Consider the following 24,308-nt stretch of genomic DNA (forward strand, 5'->3'; position numbering starts at 1 on the left):
TCTGCAGGAATTTTCATTGTTGCCTTTGACTACAGCTTTCAACTGTTTTTTTTTTTTTAAGTTGAGAAGGTGGGAAAACCAGGGGATCAAACCAGAACTTCTTCCCTATCTTTAGCTCAACTGTTCTAATTCAGACAGTAACCATTTAGCAATTGGTTTCTAGACCTGAATGGGTTCAGACCAACTATGTTGAAAAATTCTTACTTGAATATAGTAAAAGTTCAGTGTTCAAAAGATTATAACATAGTAAATAGCTGATTTTTTTTTTCTATAATGCACAGAGCAATTGAAGTGGGGGGTGATGCTGGATCATATTTTAAATAGCCTAACTTCTCTTTTCCTGTTCCATACTGGAATTAGATAATAATCTCTATAGTTTTAACTCTTGAAGTAATTACAGTTTCCTTTGAATCTTTTTTGTTACAATTCTTCCCTTGTCTGTAAAGTCTCAGAGAAAACAGAATTTCAGTACCATTATTATTGTGCTGATTGTTGTTTCTGCTTTTCTTTTTCTCTAAATGAAGCAGAAGTTCCTTCAAATCATGAAATCTCCCAGTTGACAAAGGAGATAGGGGTGGGAAGGAGAAGAATTTGTATATAGATCTTATGAATTAAAATATTATGACTGATGGTTTACTTACAGTGGGAGATTTGTCAGCCCAGCACCACCTTAGCAGTTTTTGGTGCTTCTATAGCAGCTAAACTGAGTGTGAAGATGCAAAACTGTTAATTTAACTAAAGTAGATATTAAAAAACAATTATGCAAGTTTATGTAGAGATATGTATAAGGAACTCCTGTGCAGCCAGCAGACCGTAAAGGGTATGCTGATGTTGATTAATTAAACCCCCATTGAATTAATTAACTGTTAGAAAATACCTTCATTTCTACCACGTGTCCCCATCTCCTTTCTCCAAGCATGCAGACATACAGGAAAAAAATCTTGAGAAGAAGCTGGGGTAGCTCGATTGGAAGGAGAAATGAGTGAGATGTCTGATTCTGTCTTTATGCAATTTTTTTCTGGCATATTCATATATATTCATCTAAGAAAACTTCTGTGTTAGGCCTTTCTTCTTTTTCCTGCCCAGATACTAAAAAATAGTATATCCTCCTGTCAAATGCAACTAACGAGTGGTAGATAGACTGGTCTTCTCACTTAACATCCATATGTGAAACTGAATGCTCTGTATTGATTTCTGCTGCTTTTTTAAAGTGTGATGCTTCGAAATGTTAAAGGAAACTAAAAAGTTTATTGGTAAATCCCTTCAGCCAGCACGACCTGTGCATCATCTGTCTTCTAAACAAGGTGAGTAGCATGGCTAAGATACAGTTCACTTTGCCAAAGCTTCAGTTGCTTTTAAGGAAATAACAAGGATGTGTAAGGTGACTTGCATTTTTTTATTTTAATTACCTCATTCAAACTACAGTGATATATAAATATCTTGGTGTGTGTTGATCTCACTACATCATCTCTCTGATAAAATCTGAATTTAAACTACATTAGGTTTATGCAGAACTCTTTTGGGTGGTGGTGTTCTAGCTTGGTATCTGAAATTCTGACTTCAGAAAGCTGGATCAGGCTTCTCTATTAAATTTGGATTTCTTGGGTTAGTTGACTCCTGCTATTGAAAACATGAAATACACATAGTTCGACAAATATACTATTGTTTAGGTTTTATTGCAAGCACAATATACTGCACTGTACCATTCTTATCTAGCCTTCATGCAATTCTAAAATAAACAAACAAAAAAAAACTAAGAAAAAAATCATGTAGTATTTATGACAGGTGTGTATATTTTTGTTTGTTTTTAAATCTCTGTATGCCTTCTAGATATTGCAGTATTACAGCTATTATTGTTAAGTTAGACATCTTTGGTGGCCAGAGAAACAGCACCAGCCGTGCTGATGTGGACAGAAGTTAAGTGACATGATAAAATTTTACTTTGTTTAAAATTCATGGAAGAAATGGAAAATGGTCCTATGGTGATTTAGAGCTTTTAAGTTGTGAATAAATGCCCATGTAATCTCTTTGCAGTTGGATTTTAGTAATGTTCTTGTGGCAAGTATCATAAACTAAAAATGTGGAGTCTATTTAAGATATTTTTTCTTAATGTTTTCTCTTATCTTCACCAGCATCAGCCATTGCGTTAAACTTTCAGACTGAATTACCTAGCAACGCTGAAGTATGTTTGCAGAGTGATGTTGACTGGGTGAGTATTGAGTAAATAGTAGATGACAAAGTTGATGAACGGTGTTCTAGAGTGCTATAAATTGGAGGTCAGCTTATGTTATGAAATGAAAAGTAAACTGTATTTCCAGCTACGAGTGTCCTTGAATCCATATGTTATGAACCAGCAGTGTCAGAAGTGTTAAGAAGAAATACTAGTTTCAGGAATGCCTTTCCCTGATATTTGCATGCACTAGTAGCTGAAAAATGCATCTTATGAGTTACTTATTTAAGAGTCTTATGAAAGTCTGTGTGGTGTTTCTTTAGTCTGCATTGAATTTAAGACAGCTATTTTAAAGTACACATATTCAGTCTTTGCTTATTATATGTAAAGAATAACATTAGAAAAAATTTATTATTTTTTTTAGTTTTGTTAACACATGCACAAATTCATTTGAGGCAGCAAACTTCACAAAACTAGATAATGTTGAGCTTCAGAAATATGTGCCCTGCTCTAGGGATATTCTTTGTAGATGGATTTCAGATAGGAACATATATGGGTATTGTTGTGAGTGGTGATACTCAAATACTAAGTTTTGGACCGAAAACCAGGCATAAGAGAACTCATGATATTATAAAGCAGTTGACAGGATAATGTGATGGGAGATGGTGCAGGAAGAAATGTACAAATATTGTGGTGACATTGTCTGGCACATTGGTGTAAATTCTACTTTATCATGCATGTCTTTTTCTTGTGGATTTGAGAATGTGTTAAATACTTGTCTGTACTTGGAAAGAGCTTTTGAATAGCTAAGACTTGCAAAGACTAGTTGAACATCACAAAGCAGTTAGGATTAGCAGTATGGTGCTCTGTTAACTTCATTCTTGAAATCCCTAGATTTTTCAGATTTTTTTCTCCAGATTGTTTAGACAAATCAGAAAAAGATAACTAAATTTCAGCCACAGAAAATGGAAGCACGAACAGGGTGGATAATACATTAGAAATGTTTTGCCATTTCACAATTTGTAGTCTTAGTGCACCATGAAAGCTGGTTACAGTACAAAGTGTTAACCGCTGTCTCTGTCCAGAAAACAGGATCTCTTCTGCTTTTGACAAATGCTTCCCAAAATTTTCAGTTCTTCCTGCCCCTGCCCCCCCAGTCTGTCTCAGAATGAGATTAAAATTCCTCAGCCAAACCCGTGGAACTTTTTGGGAGCCAAGAAGAACTGTTGAGGGTAAACTGCTTTCCTGCTTTCCAAAACACTGACTTCAAAGTTTTGGCAGCTGGAAGGAACTCAATTTTATACTGTAGATGTTGGGTCTTGATACTTATGAAACCTTTTGCTAAATGAGAGAATCCAAGTCTCTCATTTGGTCTTAAGGAAGGTCCTTCCTGCTTTCATTATTCCCCAGTGTAGCAGCTTCTAGCTGTGTTCTGAGTGAGGTAAGAGAAAAGGAGGAGATAATTGTGTTCGTTTTTAAAAACTAGCAATAGCGCTGTAAAATTCTGTTTAAAAGATTGCTGTCTCAAATGTGCTTACCTATACTGCTTTGTAAGTCATTTAACTATTCCTTTATTCTGTGTAATCAAGAGTAACAAACATTCTACAGGTTCAAATTAAACTTCTCAGGCATTTTACACTACCAATATTCCTATTTACAGTTTTCTGCAGTTATTTTGCAGGACCTTCATCTTTCAAGTTAGAGGTGCATCTACTGTTATAAATAGCTACAGTTCTGACTACAGTTTAATTTATGCAAGACTGTTTCTTTTCAGACTCTTCTTATACTGTAAAGAACATGGTGATTCATTTGCAAGTAGAAAAAATGAACAGAATCCAGTTTTCTTCGTGCACAGAAAGTATTAATTGTCAAAAATCTTGGTGACTGGTGAAAGCAAAATTGATTACTGAAACTGTGCTACAACTGTTATTTTTAACTAAGAAACACAGAAACATACATCCTTATTTTAATATGTTTAAAGGAAACAAGCTTTATAACTTAATTTTATGACATATATCAAAAAATGTTTAACTCTTTCCCCCCTGTTTTAGTTATCTGAAATGACTGAAGTGAAGATCTTAACTAAAACTATGATGCCCTGTCAACCAAATCAGCATGAATCTGAAGCAAAAAAAGGTAAAATATTGCATGGAGAGATGTGTCACAATTGTATTTTCTGGGTGGAAGACAGTTGAACTTTGAAGAGATGTGGGCTTCATATTATTTTTTCTGATTAGCCAGTGCTTTGAGAGTTTGGCTTCCTTCTGTACCACAATTTGAGAGCAATATGAAACCTTTCTGTTTTTCACATAACACTGTAGAGAAAGTGTAAAACTTGGCCATAACTGAGGTGGGAAACCTCCACTGGTAGACTTGCTTGCATATAAGGGTGTACTTGGGTGGGTTTTTTGTTTTTGTTTTTTTTTTTTTTTTAAACCCCACAAACTAACAAAATGGAAGAAAAAACAAACCCTGAGCATAAAAATTTTTTTCACACAAAATCCTGGTTTTGTGTAAATTGCTTCTGTGTGTGGAAGTACAGGTTTGAGTTACATCCTTTAGCCTGTTGTTAGTCATGGCATACAATCTTTAAGACTGTTGCATGCAACCAATTTAAGAATTTAGTAGTTTGGCTTCCTTTTCCTACTCTTACTACAGTGCTTCTGAAATACTAATTTTCTGATGGTTAGAAATCACTTAATTTCTTTTATGATTAGTCCTGGACAGTTTGTTCTTGTGTCAACACTGTCCTTAAGGTTTGCTTCTTATGCTCTTCTTTCTGTTCTGCCTGTTACTAAGTACTCATAAAGCATAATAGTGTTTTTGTTGTGGTTTGGTAGGTTAAACAAGCCAAACTTTTACTTACTTGAAGGTAAGTGTTCCATGTATCTCCTTTCAGCCTCAGGTTCATTTCTTTTATTCTTGATCTTGGTAAATAGAATAATGTTCTGTTCTTTGGATCTAGTTTGGTGTCAGGCTTGTTAAGTTCTGTCTGTTTGGTGGTGGCTTTCTGATCCTTTCTCACTGATTCTGCTTGTGGTGTGTAGAGACTATTGTGTTCTACAAGATCTTAAACGCCTTCTCATCAGATCCTGGTCTCTTGTATAAGCCATCACTTTGCATCTTTTTTAGTGGTTAATTGCTCTGTGATGCTTTCCTGAGTCTACTCCACATTTGTCCATAATGGCAAACTTTTTCCAGCACTTGTTTTCAAAGGACTTTTTTTTGCTGACTTGTAATCCTTTCCTTCAGAGTAACACAACTTTAGAGGTCCTGTTGATCTGCTACTGCCTACAAATAAGTCTCTTTTTTCTTTTTTTCTTTCCTTCCTCTCTTCCATTGCACTGTGAAATTTCCACTGGAACTCCATTTTTACCTCCAGATGTACCTTAAGTTCTAGATAATTTCTGTCTGTTATCTATTCAGTGTTAGTATGCCTTCAATTATCGGTCTCTACAGGTAAGTGCTTTTTACTGCTATCTCAGTCACTTCCTTGCTTTCTCTTAGAATCATAGAATAGTTTGGGTTGGGAGGGACCTTTAAAGGTCATTTAGTCCAACCCCCCTGCAATGAGCAGGGACATTTTCAACTAGATGAGGTTGCTCAGAGCCCCATCCAACCTGACCATGAATGTTTCCAGGGATGGGGCATCTACCACGTCTCTGGGCATCATGTTCCAGTGTTTCACCACCCTCATTGTAAAAAATTTCATCCTTATACCTAGTCTGAATCTATCCTCTTTTACTTGAAAACCATTACCCCTTGTCCGATTGCAGCAGGCCCTACTAAAAAGTCTGTTCCCATCTTTCTTATAAGCCCCCTTTAAGTATTGAAAGACCGCAGTAAGGTCTCCCTGGAGCCTTCCCTTGTCCAGGCTGAACAGCCCCAACTCTTTCAGCCTGTCCTCATAGGAGAGGTGTTCCATCCCTCTGATCATTTTTGTGGCCCTCCTCTGGACCTGCTCCAACAGGTCCATGTCTTTCCTGTACTGAGGACTCCACAGCTGGATGCAGAACTCCAGGTGGGGTCTTACCAGAGCGGAGTAGAGGGGGAGAATTACCTCCCTCGGCCTGCTGGCCATGCTTCTTTTGATGCAGCCCAGGATACGGTTGGCTTTCTGGGCTGTGAGCACACATTATGGGCTCATGTCCAGCTTTTCATCCACCAGCACCCCCAAGACCTTCTCCACAGGGCTGCTTTCAAACTCTTCATCCCCCAGCCTGTATTGATACTGGGGGTTGCCCCGACCCAGGTGCAGGACCGTGCACCTGTTGAACCTCATGAGGTTCACATGGGTCCACTTCTTGAGCTTGTCCGGGTCCCTCTGGATGGCATCCTATCCCTCAGGCATGTCAACCGCACCACTCAGCTTAGTGTGCTCTGCAAACTTCCTGAAGGTGCACTCGATCCCACTGTCTTTGTCATTGGTGAAGATATTAAACAGTACTGGTCCCAATACAGACCCCTGAGGGACACCACTTGTCACTGATCTCCATCCAGACATTGAGCCCTTGACCACTACCCTCTGGATGCAACCATCCAACCAATTCCTTATCCACCGAACAGTCCAGCAATCAAATCCATCTCTCTTCAGTGTTGTGGGGGACCATGTCAAAGGCTTACAGAAGTTGTCTTCATATGTTTTTAAACGGGAAAAAGTCCAAGCCGTAAGTTTTCAAGTATGCTCATGTTCTTTAAACTATTCTTTTTAAAATTATCCTCATGCCCTCATGTAGGTTCAGCAGTTACTACCATCACTTGTGGTAAAAGGCAGGAAAAAATCCCATTCATAGCTGACTTTGTGGCCTCTCTTGTCAACAGCCTACAGCCTGAGAAGCAAAAATTGTAGTCAGTCAAGTGACTGTGTAATAGTGTTAACAGGAGGCTCATTATTCCTGAAGGAACGAACTTCGTCACCAAGGACCAGAGATAAAGTTTATCCCTTCTTTGCCTAATTCCCTTTTTGTTTCTGCTCATTTAAGAATACTAGTTTAAAATGCAGACATGGGTAGACATACTATATCTGAGGCTATACTAGAGTAGAGATGGTACAAACTTGAATGATAACATGCACGTCCTAAGCAAAGCCCCTGACTCTTGTTGATGTGATGTAAACCCCTTAAAACTAGTTCATTGGTGTTAATCTGTTTGCTAGTGTACATGCAGCAGATCTCATAATTACCTGTTGAAAGAATGCAACTTAATAGCTTCAAGAGAAGAGACACTCAGTGTTTGTTATCTGTGCCACAGAAATATGTGCCACTTTGGTGTGAGTTATAGACAGATTTTCTTGTAGGTTTTCAAGACCAGTTTGTGGTGTTTATGTTAATTAGAACAAGATATAGGGAGTCTGTCTGTAGTGTAAGGTTGGATTAATCTTTTTGTATTTTTTTTTATATTATTTTTGATTAATCTTTTGTATTAAAACAACAAAGCCTTATTAGCTTGGAATAGTCCTCAATATTTACTAAGTCAATTTGATAGAGTTAAAGTGAAATGCTCTGTAATTTACTACAAATTGTCCTGATGCAAGGTCAGACTTAAATTACTGCTGTTCGTAATATTGATTTTTATATTTCACATGCAGCATTTTCACCCTTCTGTAAGAAGCCAAATCAGTTCTCTGAATTCCCAACCTTAATGCCTTAAACAACAATGTTGAATTTAGTAATTTTGTATATTCACAGAAAGGATCAAATACAGCAGAGATTTCCTTCTGAAACTTTCAAGTGTTTCTCTCTCTCAGAAGAAGCCAGAGTTTCTTCCTGATCATCCAATTGTACTTGAAAAGCCAGTAAGTGCATTTTTCATATTAGGTGAAGATATAAAAAGTCACAGAGGCTTTGACAACCCATTTGATAGGAAACATTTTTCTTCAGACTAGCCTGCCAAATTGATAAAACCTTCAAAAGACAGATCATGCAGTTCAGCTCTGTTACTTTTGTACCTAACTTCCCCAGTTGGTATTTGGCATCTTACCATGGCAAGTACCATACAAAGGAAAAGGGTTTTTTCTTTGTTTTCAGGAGAAAGATCAGGTATGTTTCCAAATTTCAAGTCAATATGAAATCATGTTAAACCTTTCTACTGTGAAATCACAGTACATAGCTTTGGTATTCTATGTGATTTCTGTCTGCCTTTTCAAAATAAAAGAGAACAATCTTGATAAATTTCTGGCTTGGTGAAAGTCTGATTCCAGTGTTTTAAGTTGTCCGTGCATCGGTGTCCACTACAAAACTATTCATGAGCTTAATGCAGTTTGTGTTATCATTATCTCTGGTCTGTGATGTTAGGGAGAAATTAATAGATATGAATGAGGAATTGAAGGATATCCAGGAGTGCCACCTTAACCTTTGAGATGAAACAATGCTCAAATACTTTGTATGCTAAGAGAACAGAATCTAATGGTTCACATTCCACACACCAAGTGTGGGAAAACGCTCTTGGGTATATTCATTATAATATCAAATCAGGCTACATATTAGACTGCTTTTGAGGCCATCAGGGTGTAGTTCTTCTAGAAATTGGATTCCTATCCTGGAGAAGTACATCCGGATGACTACTTTGTTGGCCACAATTCGAGGCAGTTTTAAACTTTTAAAATTTTTGTTCTTTGGAAAAACAAAGTTAAACTAACATATGACAGTAATCGGCCTTCCCGGATCTTACTTTTTACATCTTTCTGTTATATTTGTCTTCAAGGTGAAAGCTTTATTTGTTTGAAAACCTGCCTGCAGATAGGGAAGTTTCAACTCTTGAATTCCCTAACTTTCTTTCCTCCCTTTTCCTGTCGCTTGGGTTTCTAAGGGGGGCAAATTTTGATAATATATACACTTTCACATGGTTATGTTCATAGATAAAGGAGGACCCCCACAGAAATGATATCAGTGGACAAATGATCTCTAAAATTGCTCATGACATGACTAAATTGCAAATAATTTGAGTAGAGGGAAAGAAGAATAATAAAAACTGTTGCAAGCCAGGATGGGTTGCATGTGTTTTAAGAGATTGTTTTGGGGCTGGAGGATCTATGTCTGTAGGGTGATGTCGTAAGTGTATCCAGTTATATATAGTCTTGACTTTAGAAATAACAGTATCTCACTGTTTGTGAGGCCTGCTCTTAAAGTCTTTCTTCTGCTTTGTGTTAGTCATATGTGTGTAAGCCCCCACCTGCATATGCTAGTTTGTCATACAGATGAAAAAGCAGTGAGTTTTCTGATTCTATTCAGCTGCAAAAGGTGATGGGTAAATTACAAACCCTTATTAGTCAGGATGCTGTTAGAAAAACATAAAGTGTATCACTTAGGTATTATTATTGGTGTCTTAAGCACAAAGTGTGGATGGTTGAGTAGGAAGCTAAAGGAAAAATATCCTGTTCTCATTAAAAGAAAGTGATGAGACAGAATTACAACCTACAACCTTGTTTTGGGTTTGGGTTTTGGTTTTTTTTTTGCTTGTTTGTTTGTTTTTCTTTCCTACACGTGTTTTTTGTAGCTTTTAATGAATTTTCCCAGAATCATTTAGTTTGGAAGGGACCTCTTGAGATCACCTAGTCCAACCCCCCTGCTCAAGCAGAGTGAGCTAGAGCAGCTTGGCCAGGATTGTGTCCAGTTAGGTTTTGAGTATCTCCACAGGCAGAGACTTCACAACCTCTCTGTGGAGAGATTGTACAACCTGTTGCAGTGCTTCGTCACCCTCGCAGTGAAAAAAACAATTGGTTTGGGGAGGTTGTGAAAGCTGTGTCTCTTTCATCAGATCTTATTGGATGTTTCCATTAGTTTAAAAAAAAAAAATCTTCTCTCATAGCCTTTGTGGTTTCTAGAAGGGTGGGAGAGATACAGACTAATTTTAAGGACATCCTGTAGCAGAGCTGACATGGTAGTGAGAAATTACCTGAATGTTGCTGCTCCTGAGATCTCGAAGGTAAATGCTGAGGTGTATTTCTGTGCAGTTTTGCTTGTGGCGTCCTGATAACACGTCATCTAAAGACAGTACTCTTTTGGTAGAGCAGTACCAGAAATGATAGTAGAATGTTTGTATCCTGATGATATCGTTATTCAGGACTTGTTTTCAGTGGAGTGTGCAAAACCACTTATTTTACTTACACTGAACAATAAGTGGTGTTCAGTTGTTCCATTATCCATCCTCTTTCCTCTGCAGTTTAGTTTCCTTCATGCAGCAGATTCTGTAGTTACATGGGCAAATTCCAATGTGTTGACTGATCCCATGTCACCCATTTTTCTGCACAGAAACCAGAGGGATCGATAAGATGCATGTGTAAATTAAATGAATGATGCTTAAAGGGGACAGAAGGAGGCCTCCAAATAAATTTCTGATGAGGAACAGACAATCCTACAACATGTCAGTGAGCTTGTATTTAGGAGCAGGTGGTTGTCAACCGTTTGCTGCTGAATTGAGTATTCAGGTGGTTCTTAACCATCTTAAGACTTACCTAGTTCCGAATTTTTGAAGTCACTGCTGAAGTATATGCCCATCTGAGTGAAAGACATATTTTCAGATGGAGAAAGCTTCCTAGGGTGACTTGTACAAGGGAGATGCTGTTGTTACAGTTAGTGGGCTGTGAGTTGCATTTGTCCTGAAAGACATTGCGGTTTTTTGAGATGTGGGGATCAGGCCTACCTATACGTAGCTCAGCGTTTGAACTGAACTGATGTTACTGTATTGACAAAGTCTGCCAGGAAGATTTCAGATTAAGTCTGTATGACTAATGAAAGTAGACCTGTTTGCATTAATGAAAGAACTATCAAATTGTTAGATGTACATGGATGGTGTAGAAAAGGGTTATAAGCAGACCCACGAAAACTTGCTTTAAATGACCTCTTATAACTGAAGTAATTAGAGGGTTTGTTTGCCTTACAGGAAAAGAGCAACCCTTTTACTGACATATGCAAGAAGTGACAGGTTGTTTGGAAGATGAGAAATCCATCAATGAAGGAGCTACATATGATGTAGATCTTTAAGATTTTTAAAGGTACTTGGGTGCCTACAGATGAAAGTCGGACCCTATGAAACTTACAGAAATGCCTGTTTCTTCCTGTAATTGCCTGGATGCTTTAAAAGTCAATCCTTTAATTTGTAATGCCTAAGATAGTAATGCAATTACAGTGAAAATAAATAATGTTACATTTTTCTGTGACAGAATTTTGTCCTTGAATTGTCTGTGTTATGTAGCCATATAGTTTATCTGACCATAAATTCTAAACCAATACTTGACTGGGGATTTTTGCTTGCTCCCACCTCCCTTCCTTAGCAGTGATAACAGAACAACAAATACTGGCTGTGTCAAATCTGAGTTGTCTTAGGGTATGTACTCCTTTAGCTTAGTGTTTTTGTTTTTGTTTTTTTTTTTTGTCAAAACTTCACTTGCTTGCTTTCTTCAATCGAAATCTCCATCCTGACACAAGAGATTCCTTAATATTTTGTGGATACATACCTTCTTTCAAGGTATGAAGTCTCTTGTTACTAACAGTTTCACTAAAATGAGAGATCTCTCATCATGGATAAGAGCAGGAGAACTGCCTATGCATTGCATTCCTTGATGTTCTTTGTAAATAATTGTCCAGTGTTTTTGACTTTGAAAAGTGGATGTAATGGGCAAAACTGAGGAACAAGACAGATTTTAATCACATGTCTTATATGGGTAAATGGATATACCAATACATAGTTAATTCTACAACTTTTTTTCTTAAATTAGAATAGTATTTAATAGTGGAGTGGAAAGCAGTAGTTTGAGTATTTCCTGAAAGCATCCTTCAGCTGACAAGCATCAATAATAGTTATTTTGTATGAATACAGTTACCTTCAAAACCTGTATTCAGACCTGCAATAATGTCATTTGGGCACTGAAGGCAGTTTTTTAACCTTTGTCACAAATGATAATGGAAGCTAAATGAGAATGTGTTGAATGGTAATAGCAATAGTGCAGAAAACTTTCAAGTTGCATTTGATAGACACTAGATTTCTTTTCCTGAAAAATATGACCTATGCAAATAAACTTGTTTGAATTCAGTTTCTTTTAGGTTTAGCAGCAGTCAGTCAATTAAAATAAGCTTGCAAGTATATTCTATTTGTATGTTGTTTACAAGTAGTGTAACAAAGAACTGAAATAGTTTTGTTTTGTTTTCAATCACTGGGAGTTTTTTAGAGTGAGTCCTATTGATCTTTTTCCCCAGTATGTGTTGAAGGCAATTTCTGTGTGTAGCTCTCAAAAGTCTTAAGTGAAACTTACAATACTTTTTTCTTGTGTATGATTCATCAAAGTGTTTGTTTACTAGTAAATATACAAAGGAGAGTAACTGTTAGAAGGACATATGACCTACTAGAACTTTTTCGCCCCTCCAGCTCCTAATTGACATGAAGTTCTAAAGCAGGTTATTTTAAGAATAATTTTAATATAGTTTATCCAGTGAAAAGGAAAAATGTCATAAACCTCAGTGTAGTGTGTCAGTTTTCACTTAAGGATTTACCTTGCAGCAGTGTCACATGTCACTGTATTTCCTTTGTCGGTAGATCAGTTGTGACAAAAGAAAACATGCCGTACACTAGACTGACATCTTGGCATAGGAAAGAAGCCAGACAGATCTTCAGGAATAGGAGAAGTTTTACTTTTACTTTGCTAGAAACCTTTAACAAGAAACCTTTAAACTTTCACTGATCTGTCATTTGTGACTGTAATATGGCTATTTGGGTGCCTTTTTAAGAATGAACAGATTTGTAGTTGGATCGTGTCAATATGGGAAAGCTTTGGACTTCAGTATTAAAAGCATTCACTTTTGCTGAGTTACTGTAAGAAGATTTAAAGGTGAAATTTGTCTCTAACATAGGCACCTAAATTTAGATGTGTAGGCTTCAGTTTCTGACATCCACATTTGCTTGGAGAACCTAAGCTCTGTTGACTTTATTGGCAAAGGGTTTGGTTCGGTTGCCTAAAGGTAGGTATCTGGTGTCATCTGAGACATGTAAGATATCTGAAGCAGCTGAATTGAGCTGGCATAAATGACACACAACCTAAAGGTAACTCATGTCCTTCTCAGCTGGAAGCTGGAGACCAGTTGGGATAACCTAGAACATCTCGCACACTAGATGCCTTTGTTTAGGCAACTAATTTTGCCTCTGAACTCCATTGATAACGACAGGAGCTAAGATGCCTTGGTCGCTTACAGGTACCTAAATGTGACACCTTTCTTAATCCTGAGCTCAATCCTGGTCACGGTTTCTGGAATACGGAACCTTACTGCAATGAAGATTGCTCGTTTGTGGTCTAAATTCCCCACTTTTAATTACATATGTAATATGCTGGGTTGAGTTGAAACAAAAATAGAGAAATCCTACAGTGAAGAAGATATTTTATTGAATATGACTTCCAAGTTATTTGAAACAAGGTACTGTTTGTAACCTTGGGCTGCTGGATGAGTGGAGAGAGTGGTCACTTAGCATGTAGAGCTTGTCAGCCTGTCATGGAGGTGTGAGGTTACAATAGTCACTTGCCTTTCCTTCTTGGGTTGGAGGACGCACCTACTGCTCAGATGGAGGGGACAACACCAAGACTTCTTAGGCAAGAAAGTATTTCTACTTCCAGGTTTATGGCTATTTATGCTCTAACAGCGGTTTCTCTAATGACTTCTCAGTGAGCTGCCAGTGATCTAATAAAAATATTTTCCAAGTGTTCAGGACATAGTGTTCAAAGCAAATTAGTTGTGAAATGTTAAGTCTGTGGATCCAAAGCGGCCTGACAGACAGGCAGACGTTTCCTCTTGTGAAGGTAGGGGCTAGAGGCTGTGAAGAGAGAATGGTACTGCCTTGTCTTGTTGAGGGCAGCAAATCTCCTGTATGAGTGAAGTTCTGTATTAACACAAAAAGCTGTCCCTATGTTTATTCTCTTACTTAATGACTTACAGCTTCTTTGACGCATAAGACATTTATGAAAATGTGCGTTCATGTTCATACCTGTTTCTTCTGTAAAAGGAGAAAACGGCAGCATTAAGTAACAATTGTTTATTAACGTAAGACTAAAACCTTTCACAAATATTTAGTCATACCAATCAAGATGCACTTTTTTATGACAGTTTGGGATAAATATACATAATAAACACTTTAGCATAGTTGTCTCATTTCAGCTTTTAGAATGCATCATTTCACTGAACTGGTCACAAGAAGAGAAGACAATAAATGTGCAGTTTTCCAAATTTTAAAATAGAAAAGATCACATCCATAATAACAAACAGTATCACATCATAAATTCATAACCCAGCACACCTGTACACTGCTACATGAATGTTGTTGTAATGAAAAAAAATGCAACATTAACATTACTTGGAACCACAGCTTCTAGTTGTTATTGAGGATCCACCACGATGCTGAAAGAGAGGAGGATTTATTTATTTAGTTGTTAACATAAGCAGTAATTCTTTTTCTACCTTTTGTAAAACTAAATAAAATAGCTATAATGTATATAAAGAAAAATACATATGCTGCTAAGTCTACTTTTCTTGAAAGCTGCATACTTTCAAGGACTAAACCTCTCCAGGCAGGGGAAGAGTACTTAAAATACTAGGAGAACTGAGTATAACTGGTGGGGGGTGGCTTTAGCACAAGAAATTATATCTCTTTTTGATGACATCCAAGGAAGATTAATGTGTCATAGGTGCGGTTGCAAAGAATTAAGTGCCCAGATCCCAGAGAGCAAACCACATAAATCCTCGCTCCTGTTTGGTTGCGCGTGTCAATATTTAAGCTGAGCACTGTGTCCCCAGGTGGTTGTGCTGCCTTTAATGACTTTCTTTGCTGTTGACATTATTCAAACCTGGTGTTCTTTTTACACAACTCTAGGAATTAAAAGTGTTTTGCCCCAAAAATAAGAGAATCTATGGTCTTGTAAAATGTCATTCCTGTAAAAGAAGATCTGTAATCACCAGATTATAGACAGGGCTGGAGTGAAACACGTTTGTCCTTCTTCTCCACAGTCCCTCCCTTTTGCCCTCTTGAAACTGAACTTTATGCAGAGAGGAACCACAAGATTTATGGAGAGAGACAGGAAGGAAGGGAAGGAATTGTGACTGTATCTGAGATGCCAAGTCCCCTTAGCAGAGGGGTGTTCTAGGCTCAGTAGGTTTTGCACTACACAGTTTGGGGATTAAATTCATTAACACAACTTGTTTCTGTGAATGTGTCCATAAATCCTTCAATTTATGGCATTTTTCTGAAAAATGCTATTTTTGAAGAAGAATGTTGAGAAGATACTTAAGAATCCTACCTGAATTTGGGCTATGAAGCCTAGTAGTCTCTGACACATCAGTGGATTAATGAATTTTGGCCAAAAAAATGCCAATTTAACAGTTTATTTCATGGATTACAGTGTCAAGTGTTCAACAGTTTTCCCATAGCTTTTGTTTTCATCACCAAAAGGCTCTCCAGTGTCCTCAAGTCCAGATCTGATACAAAGATTAGGCATTCACTGAAGATGAGTGATTCATGCCACCCTGGTAGATTGGCCTGAAGCAACCTGGTAGGTTAACAGATGTGCAAGTGATTATAATAGGTTGTGGTTCCTATTAACTAATGGTGAATGAATTTGGTTTAGGATAATATTGGATCTAACAGTCTTGAAATCCCATGTCTTCCTGAATCATTCTTAGCCAGGTAAGTGTATCCTTATTAATTTTAAATAATGACCTGAGTGAAGACTCTTGGGTTGTAATCTTTGAATCAGATTCGGATTACGATTTAGAATTATTTCAGTTTGTAGTTAACCAGATGTGTAAAAAACTGTAGATGTGTCTGAGCTAGGGTAAATTTGTTTTTAAAATAGAGCCTATCTATGTGCTAGTTGCAGACAGGTTGGTTTTTTTCCTAATTTTACAGTGGTATCACTTCACGGTGTCTACAATCCTTTCACAAAGTATACTGTTAGCATTACAGCCATCATTTTTACTTCATGAACATTTTCAAATACAAATATGTTTTGTATAGATGAAACATGGGAAGTACTTTCCATGAAACAAAAGTTCAAATGTCTGCACAGATTTCTAAATTATAGATAATCTATGAAATTGTAAAAATAACTGTGAATGCATTACTTCCCATTGCCCTCTCCAGCAAGGAGTACACAGTGAGAAATGCTGTTTCTATGGCAACCGTCTGCCAGGATAGAGTGCTGCAGACTGAAATCCTTCTTAGCAGTCAGAGTGGATGCTTTAACGAGCATTTTGAATCCAATTTCAGACACTTCTATATTTAGGCACTTATAAATGATGTTTACATTTTATTTTATGTTAATTGTGCTTTAGCTGTGAGTAACCACCCCTGGAATGCTCCTGGGTCATACCCAGTCTATCTCTTGGACACAAAGAAGTTTGGGAAAAGGCCGCGTTGTTTCCTACAGCCAAGTTTGTCTTAAATCCAGCAATTTCCCAGAAAGAGATAAGTTTTGAAGGGATTCTTGGTTCATTAAGTGCAATCTCCTGATACTGCAGGAATCCCTGGCATATAATTGCATGTTCAGATCAGGCTCATGAGGTCTGAAAATGTCTTGGCTGGTTTCTTTTAAGGGGAAACCCCAGGTATAGGACTATGTAATTTTTTTTCTACTAGGTGAGATTTTATTACTTTAAATTTAGTCTGTACTCAGACATAGGGGAAATCAGGGTTTCATTGTAGTATATGTGTATTGCCTAGGATAAAAATTCTGCTGCCCTCTCTCTGTAAATGTGGGACTGACGCTTGCTTTGCTTCATCCTGCACTGTCTCTTTTTAACTATCATTTCTCTGAGAAAGAAGATGTTGCATGCTTATTGGTTTGTATTAGAAATAGTGATTTGGAATCATTAACACCTTGCTTTTTCAAAGTAGTTTGTTTTTTCCCTATTTTAACATAGCAGGAAGCATGTACAATGAATTGGTTAGCAAATGTCAATTATTAGTAATTAAGACCTGCGTCAGTCAATGAAAATATGATTAAATTGAACTCCTCATCAGCAAGCGATTTTTTGCCTGAAAAGCTTAAACAGGTCTATTTTACTATTCACAAATAGTGTTGTTTACTCTAGATATTTTCTTCAATAGTGTATGCTAGCGTAACTTTGTACTATATAAAATAAAGCATTGTGGGTATTATTCTTGCTGATGCAGTTTACATTTCTGTGCTTAAAATAAAAACATTTGGAGCCCCTTTCTCCTCCATTCTTTACCAAAGAAGATCTGACTAAGGGTGGTATTAGGCAGTGGTCCCGCATATGGAATGCACTAATACAGCAGAACTTTTCACATGGAACAAACAGAATTTTGTGAAAAATAGATATTTACCAGGGACTAGCATTGTTGTGATGAGCTCTGGGGTTTCCAAGAAGTCCACATTACTTCTTTGGAATGTCTTGCTGTAATTCATTTGAAGGTGGCTAAATAATTGTAAAAAATAAGAATATATGAAGTTTTTTAAAGGGGCTAAACTTTTTTATGAGCATAAGAAATTTTACGATTAATGCTGTAACAGAGATTTTGTGCTTCAAAACTTAGGCAGTGAGGATAGTGGGAGAGGAGACCAGATAAGCTGTGAAGTGCTTGCATGTTATATTAAACACAGGTTTTCTTCTGTATCATTAACTGTTACTCTGATGCTCACCTCCTGGTTGTGACCCAGTATAGTGTTGACGTGTGTTACTAGTGTTCTTGAGTCTTTCTGAAAGTAAACTTTGAACTGGGGTTTTGTTCAAAAGGAAAGAAATTAAGCTTTAAGAGACTTCTCCATCTTCATTCAGAACGGTTTCCGTCTACAGATTTAGGATCATAGGATTTGTTCGGTTTTTTAATAGTAAAAGTAGTTAAGGAAAATCTTCTTGTCTCTGCTTAATTTCTTAGCCATCTGCCTGCTGCAGGCTAGAATTTGGCTGGTAGGACTTTTAGTCATTATAACTTCTATTTTGGGCTCAAAAGAGATTCTGGGAATCTGTCAGATGAGTTTTTGTGATGTCTATTTGGGAAGCTTTGGGAGAGTTCCCCATGACTGCTTGCATGCTTAAGTGTGTTGCTGGATGGTGCACTTCCTGTCTCAGTCATTGGCTCCTCTAGTTTCTTTCATTATCTTTAAAGTGTGGTAATATTGCTGCTTCCCTATTCTTTTGTCTGTCATCAACTAACGTCCACGTGATGCTGTACCTTTCTCTGTTTACTTTCAGACTTTTTATGTTCTACTTGAATTAGCTTTGCCTTTCTGACATTTTCATTTATATGTTTCAGTATATTTTAGTCTATGGCAACTGAAGTATTGTTCTGAAGTATGAATTGTGATATATTTAGCAAGAGATCGATTAGCAGTATTTAAAGTAATTTGTGTTCAATCTTTCTACACAATTGCTTTCTAACCTTCAAAACTTTCTGTATTACAAAAAAAAACAAACCAAACCAAAAACCTGAAACTTACCTATTCCAGGCATTGCTGTTCTCCCAGAACTCATAAACAACAAAGCGGGAATCACTTGGAAGCTTCTGTATGGAAACACTAAGAATTGTAGGACAGAACTAATTTAATCAAACATGACAAAGTTATTGGACATACACATCTTGCTCCAAATTACTTATAAGTAGGAACCAAAGGCAGTGATTTTTGAAAAAAAGCCCAAACCAAACCCAAAAAATAACCCAAATAATAAAGTTAACAAATAAGTGATCACATACTGCAAATTATCTGAGCTTTTTTAAAAAAAAAACCTCTCGGAGTATTTTCATGGCTTTTTATTTATTAATATTTTATATTGCTACACTTACGATGGACTCTTATTTATGAAACTAATTTTTCATATTGCTCCAATAGTGTCATTTATCTGAAGAAATGCTAATCAGTAATACAGAAAATTAATCAAACAACTGTAGTTCAGGGAAAATCGGCTAATACAGCCTATTTCACAGAGAGAGCAGTTCAAGTAAGTTCATAGAGTAACTTGTGCTGTTCTATTGAAGAATTACACTGTGACAAGTCATCTTTCTGTACGAGAGATGCATCGAAGTGGCTTAGAGTTTAGGTGCTTTGAAAGCAAATAGTAATGAAGTATAAAGCCAGACAGGCCTATGTCTGCTGCAGATACACTTTTTAAATAATACCTTTCGGTACTATTTACTTGTTTTTGTGCTATTCAGCTAACGATTTATCATGGGTGAAAAATGACCCACAGAATATCTGCTGATCCTGTACACAGAATCACCCCGCTTATTATCCTGAGCATAAAAGCTTTATAGCATGTAGGGTAACTGATGCGTTTGGGTACTCAAATTGGTGTTTAGATGTTAGCACAAAAAGTATATATACGTATTTCTCTGAGTGCCCAAGTGTGAGATTGCTGATCTCACTACTGATGTGCTTGCAAACTGGTCTCAGATTATATTTCATACTGTAATAAGCAATAAATCATATGATTTATTGGTTTTCTCCTGCTGTACGTGGAAGTACATTGTAAAATAGCAAAATATCAAGAGCTGTTGAAAAAACCAAGTCAATGTCATAAACAGCTACAGTAAAAATCAACCGGTAGGTGGCATTACAGACTTACCGAATGCCTGTAACCTTGGGAAAGAAAGTAACTTTTTGCCCTAATTTGTTAAGTTGCGTTCTGCAGTCATGTAAGCTCTCTCCCCTGACAAGTTTGCAGTCACTACAGTGTTTTGCTGGATGTTCGTTTTTGGAAGGGGACTGGGAGGTTCTCTTCTTTGTTTTTTCCAGCCCTTGGCACACATGAAAATTTTATTTTCCTGATCAGTCTGCCTTTACAAGTAAACCACTGCAAAAAGGTCACTCTTTTCTTCTTCCAGCTTAACTTACTTTTTCTGGTCTCTGTGAACACCACTGATAAAATCCTAAGTGTGATAATCTCATAGCAGCAAGGCTCATAAATTAGGGATGTGATAGGCAGCCTTTGAAGCCTTTGCATATATAGGAAGATCCTGTGTACACATTATAAAAATATTTATTTCATAATAGTCTGCAGTGTGTGCGGTAGTAGCTTTCTCCAGTATGTTAAATTAAGAAATTCAGTACAGTGGTGAGTCACTAAAATTTATTCTTAACCCAGTTCTAATGTTTTATTTATTTCTAAAAGGAGCAAAGCAGAAATACACCATTACATTGAAAATTTTGCTTTTTAATTTTTCCCATTTTTTATTATGAATGAAAATTTTAAAATGACAGCCTAAAGGGAAGCTTCTGAAAGCTTCCAAGCAGAGAACTGGCAAACAAGTTGGTAAGTTGCTCGCTTGCCAGGTGAGCACAAATGAAGGTTGTCAAATGAGTTTTCCAATAGAGGGTGTCAGCCTAGGAGCTTCCAGAAGCCATGAATTGATGACCTGCAGAGCTGACAAGCTTAAAAGATTGTTTAGCATCATTGGGATAGCCTGTATTGTCATTTTGTGATACTACTTAAATTCTGCACATACACGTTGACATCTCTTTCTGGTTTTAGTTGTCTTTGAAAAGCCCTGTCTTACACACATGCATAACCAGCCAGGAAAGATGTTACAGGTTCTTTCTTCATAAATAATTCAGCTCCACTTAAAGGTTATTCAAGAAGTTAAACTACATTCCTTCCTTCAGCTGAAGAACAATAACATTGTACTTACTGCAAGCAGCCACCTTGAGCAGAAACAGATTCCACGTACTGCTTCAGAGCAAAACGGAATTCCTCGATTTCTTCTTCTATCACAGACATTTGACGTTGAACGATCATTATGTGCTGATACAAAAACATTACAATATTACTGCCATATTATCCTCTGAATTCCTTGTACTTTAAACTCCGAAAAGTGTGTCATAAAACAATAAAAAACACAATCATCAAAAAACCCCACAGTAGTTCCTTCAAAGTTTGCAGTCCCTGTTTTAGTGCTTTGGAGTGGAGAAGTAGAAACACCCGAATGTAGCTTTCATATCTCAGGAGGCTGAGGCTCAGAATGGAAACACCCAAAATTAGAGAAACTGAGAGTTGTCCAAAGTTGGATGAGTGAGCCTTTTCAGAAGAGCGCAAAGCAAATGTTTATCTTCAGAATATTCAGCAATGAAGTCAGCATGTTTCCTTGGATCAATCTGTATGCAAGCAGGTGTGAGGTTTGAGATAAGAGCATATTCCCACAATATACATTGGATGCAGTGTTACATTTCATTGAGGTGCTCTTGTAGTTTTGCCTTTCAGAGCTCTGACTCACACCTGAATGAGATGCCTAAGGTAGCCCATGTTAAATGATGACTAGAGAAGCTTTTTTTTTCCTCCCCCTTTCTGCAAAAAATGGACAATCTTTATAAACAGAACTATGGAAACACTTGGCAGTACAAAAGACTTACTTGTCCTGAACTATTATGGTTATCATTTAGCTAATGTAAGTAGTTTACATATTGATTCATCCATTGAAGCTTGTCAATTTTACTAATGGAATACATAAAGAAATACCACATGCTTCTTAATTAATACAACTTCATCTCTTGTACAGCTTTTTGACTTGTTTCTGCCTTGATTATTGATACTGTTATCTCATGGATTATCCCTCCATCATAAGCAGCCTGTCTGGCAATATTGTATAATCTCATTTAAAAAAGAAAAAAGTCTACTACAACTCCTGTAATGAAGTAAGGAATTTGATGGATCATCTATTTTGGTTATTTTTTTCCTGTGTATTTGATTTGAATTTTGTTAGAATCAAAGCCCAGAATTTAGGAATGCCATTGTATTTGAAAAATTGATCTTGGGACATGAACTTAATAAAAGTAAGTTTATTTCTGGTTATGATTTTGGTTTTGTAAGTTGTAATATTGATTACTGCTTAACACTAGATACTCTTCCGTCTTCTCTGATAAGGCTTCCCATAGCAGTTTTGGGAGGGAGGAAGGGAGGCTGGCTGTACACCTGTGATTTAAAGCATGTGTGCAGCATTAGGTGATCGGGAGCTGAGAAGCTATCACCCCATAAACACTGCTGCCAAATTTGGTAAATCTTGTAAATGACAGCTTTTATTCCTTATGTGAGCTGAGTTTTTGGCTCACTGTATCCTTTGAAAACAACACTAAAATTAATATAAATATTTTGCCCACATATTCTAAGTTTTGTCGTGTTGTGTCTTGCACAATGTATTCTGCTGACTAAAATGGATTCTTACCACTGGGAAAAGGGAGGATGGTGATTTTTTTATTTTTATTTTTTAACAAAAGAGATTGTTGTCTCAATACCTGACATGGAAAATCAAATGTCAAAAGTCATTATCTTGTAAAGCACTTACAGATTTTGCATTTTCTTCCAAAACTTCCTCTTCAAATGGTTTAAGCTTTAGGTCCTTTCAGGCAGTTGAAAAGAAAATAGAAATATAAGGCAATATGACAGCTGTATTCTGGTCTTACCTTTTTAACAAGCTATTCCAATAGCTAGATTCTGTTATATCTCCAGAAGTTATAATTAAATCCCTTCTTTATTAGCTGTAAGTAAAACACAAGCATTGTTTGCAGACTCTTGCACATTTCAGTGGCTAAATCTAACCCAGGCTCTTCTGTAAAGTTTTATTTATAATGCTGAGCAGGTAATTTTTGGTTTGTAACAAACCCGCTTGCTCACAAACGTATGTGGACTTAACTCAGAAAAGACAGATACCTTCTTGAATTGTCATACAGACTATGGAGATGAGTAAGGATGGTAATTTGAAATGAACTATTAGCTACGATTATGCCATCATAAAACTTTATTCAAAAGAAACTTGGGGGGGGTATAGTTGCAAGGAACTGTTTTCTAGCATTGAAGAAGATGTGCACAGTGCTGCAAGTCAGGTTTCTGAACTGCTGCCCTTGTTTCTAAGGACAAACTGGGCAGCAGCAAACAGCTGCATCTGTGAGACACAAGTACGCTTGCTTAACACGCAAACTGGATGCACACTTCATGAATCAGTGATTCATGCAAACACTATCTAGTAATGCACACAAAATTATCACTTACATGCTAGGCATATGCAGTACCCTCTAACCCAGTGCCATATGGATATTCTGAAAAATATCCATATGCCTGAAAAAAAGCAGATCAATTTGCAATAAGCAGCTGGAGCAAAATGCACTCTCTGTTAGTGGTGCTTCGCTTCTCATTGCACACGATTCTTGTGTAACAAAGATAAAAAATTTTCTTTTGCTTCCAGCTGGGTGAGGATTGATTAACCTGAGGTAGCAGGCGTTTCGCCAGCACAAATACTGGGCTCGCTGAAAAGCCAACAAGAGGTGTGCAGGTGGAATTCAAACGAACAAGGGACCTCCACCAGCAGTAGATGGCAGAGCAAGGCGGGAGTGGAGTAGCAGTCACGCAGTAACTGCTGTGTATTTCTCCTGCGGAATGTGCATAGAAAGGCACGAAATGGGCAGGGGGGATGGGAAACACCCAGCCTTAATAGCTCATTTGTCAGTGCAGACACTTCAGATAAAAACCCTGAGGGAAAATGCACATTCCTGTAGTTCTTCTATACTTTCAGTGCAATTTTTTTCCAGGGAAACATATGGAATAAGAGAAGAAAGGAATGACTCAAGTTGCACTGCAAACTTTCACTTAAGGTAGCAAGAAAATAATTCTGTTTTGTCCAGTGTATATAACTTTAGAACTTGAGAAAAAAAAGACCACTTATGAGATTGATTCATAGTTAAATTCACCTTTGAGAGAAGACAGCAGAAGAGTTAGACAACACTAAATCAAATATTCACCAGGTAGTTTCTAGTAGGAACCACTGATGGATACCTTGCTGGTCCCCTTAAGAAGTTAAAAATAATCTATATGAGTTCTTCAGTAATATTATGTCATTAGACAGAGCATGACTACACAGATGAAGGAAGTCTACACAGACAGGAGCATGCAAGCACTGCTGCATAGTCTTTATCTGTGTGGAAAGAGTGCTCAGGCATCAGCTGACTTGATGTTGAGCATGAGTGAAGTAGCCCAATGCGGAGATGAAAGCTCCTGCCAGACAGTTACCGTGCAGCCTGGAAATGAAAACTGACCAAGACTGCGGTTCAGAGCTGGGGCTTTACAATGCCTCCTCAGTCCTACCTCACCCTAGCTGAGAAGTGGTAGCTTATGAAATTGCCTCTTGGTGTGATTGTGTGATCCTTCTAATCTGCTTCAGG

At 37.2% G+C, this 24,308-nt stretch overlaps 2 protein-coding genes across 2 annotated transcripts in view; one reads left to right on the forward strand and one right to left on the reverse strand.

The window, feature by feature from the left end:
- The first annotated feature begins 1,225 nt into the window (after positions 1 to 1,225).
- On the forward strand, positions 1,226 to 11,089 carry C3H8orf88 (chromosome 3 C8orf88 homolog). Its single transcript, XM_059815872.1, has 5 exons — positions 1,226 to 1,304; positions 2,139 to 2,209; positions 4,222 to 4,306; positions 7,858 to 7,964; positions 11,051 to 11,089. The coding sequence occupies exons 1-5, from the start codon at positions 1,226 to 1,228 to the stop codon at positions 11,087 to 11,089; spliced, it is 381 nt and encodes a 126-aa protein (XP_059671855.1).
- A 3,429-nt stretch (positions 11,090 to 14,518) lies between these two features.
- NECAB1 (N-terminal EF-hand calcium binding protein 1) overlaps positions 14,519 to 24,308 on the reverse strand; it is a 68,211-nt gene continuing 58,421 nt past the window's right edge. Inside the window, exons 9-13 of the mRNA XM_059836351.1 lie at positions 22,439 to 22,492; positions 20,792 to 20,904; positions 18,606 to 18,683; positions 17,492 to 17,583; positions 14,519 to 14,547 (exon numbers count right to left, since the gene is read on the reverse strand). Coding sequence (XP_059692334.1) covers positions 14,519 to 14,547; positions 17,492 to 17,583; positions 18,606 to 18,683; positions 20,792 to 20,904; positions 22,439 to 22,492 — 366 coding nt within the window. The remainder of the gene's footprint in view (positions 14,548 to 17,491; positions 17,584 to 18,605; positions 18,684 to 20,791; positions 20,905 to 22,438; positions 22,493 to 24,308) is intronic.

This window comes from Gavia stellata, chromosome 3 (genome assembly GCF_030936135.1).
Source record: "Gavia stellata isolate bGavSte3 chromosome 3, bGavSte3.hap2, whole genome shotgun sequence".
Lineage (NCBI taxonomy): Eukaryota > Metazoa > Chordata > Aves > Gaviiformes > Gaviidae > Gavia > Gavia stellata.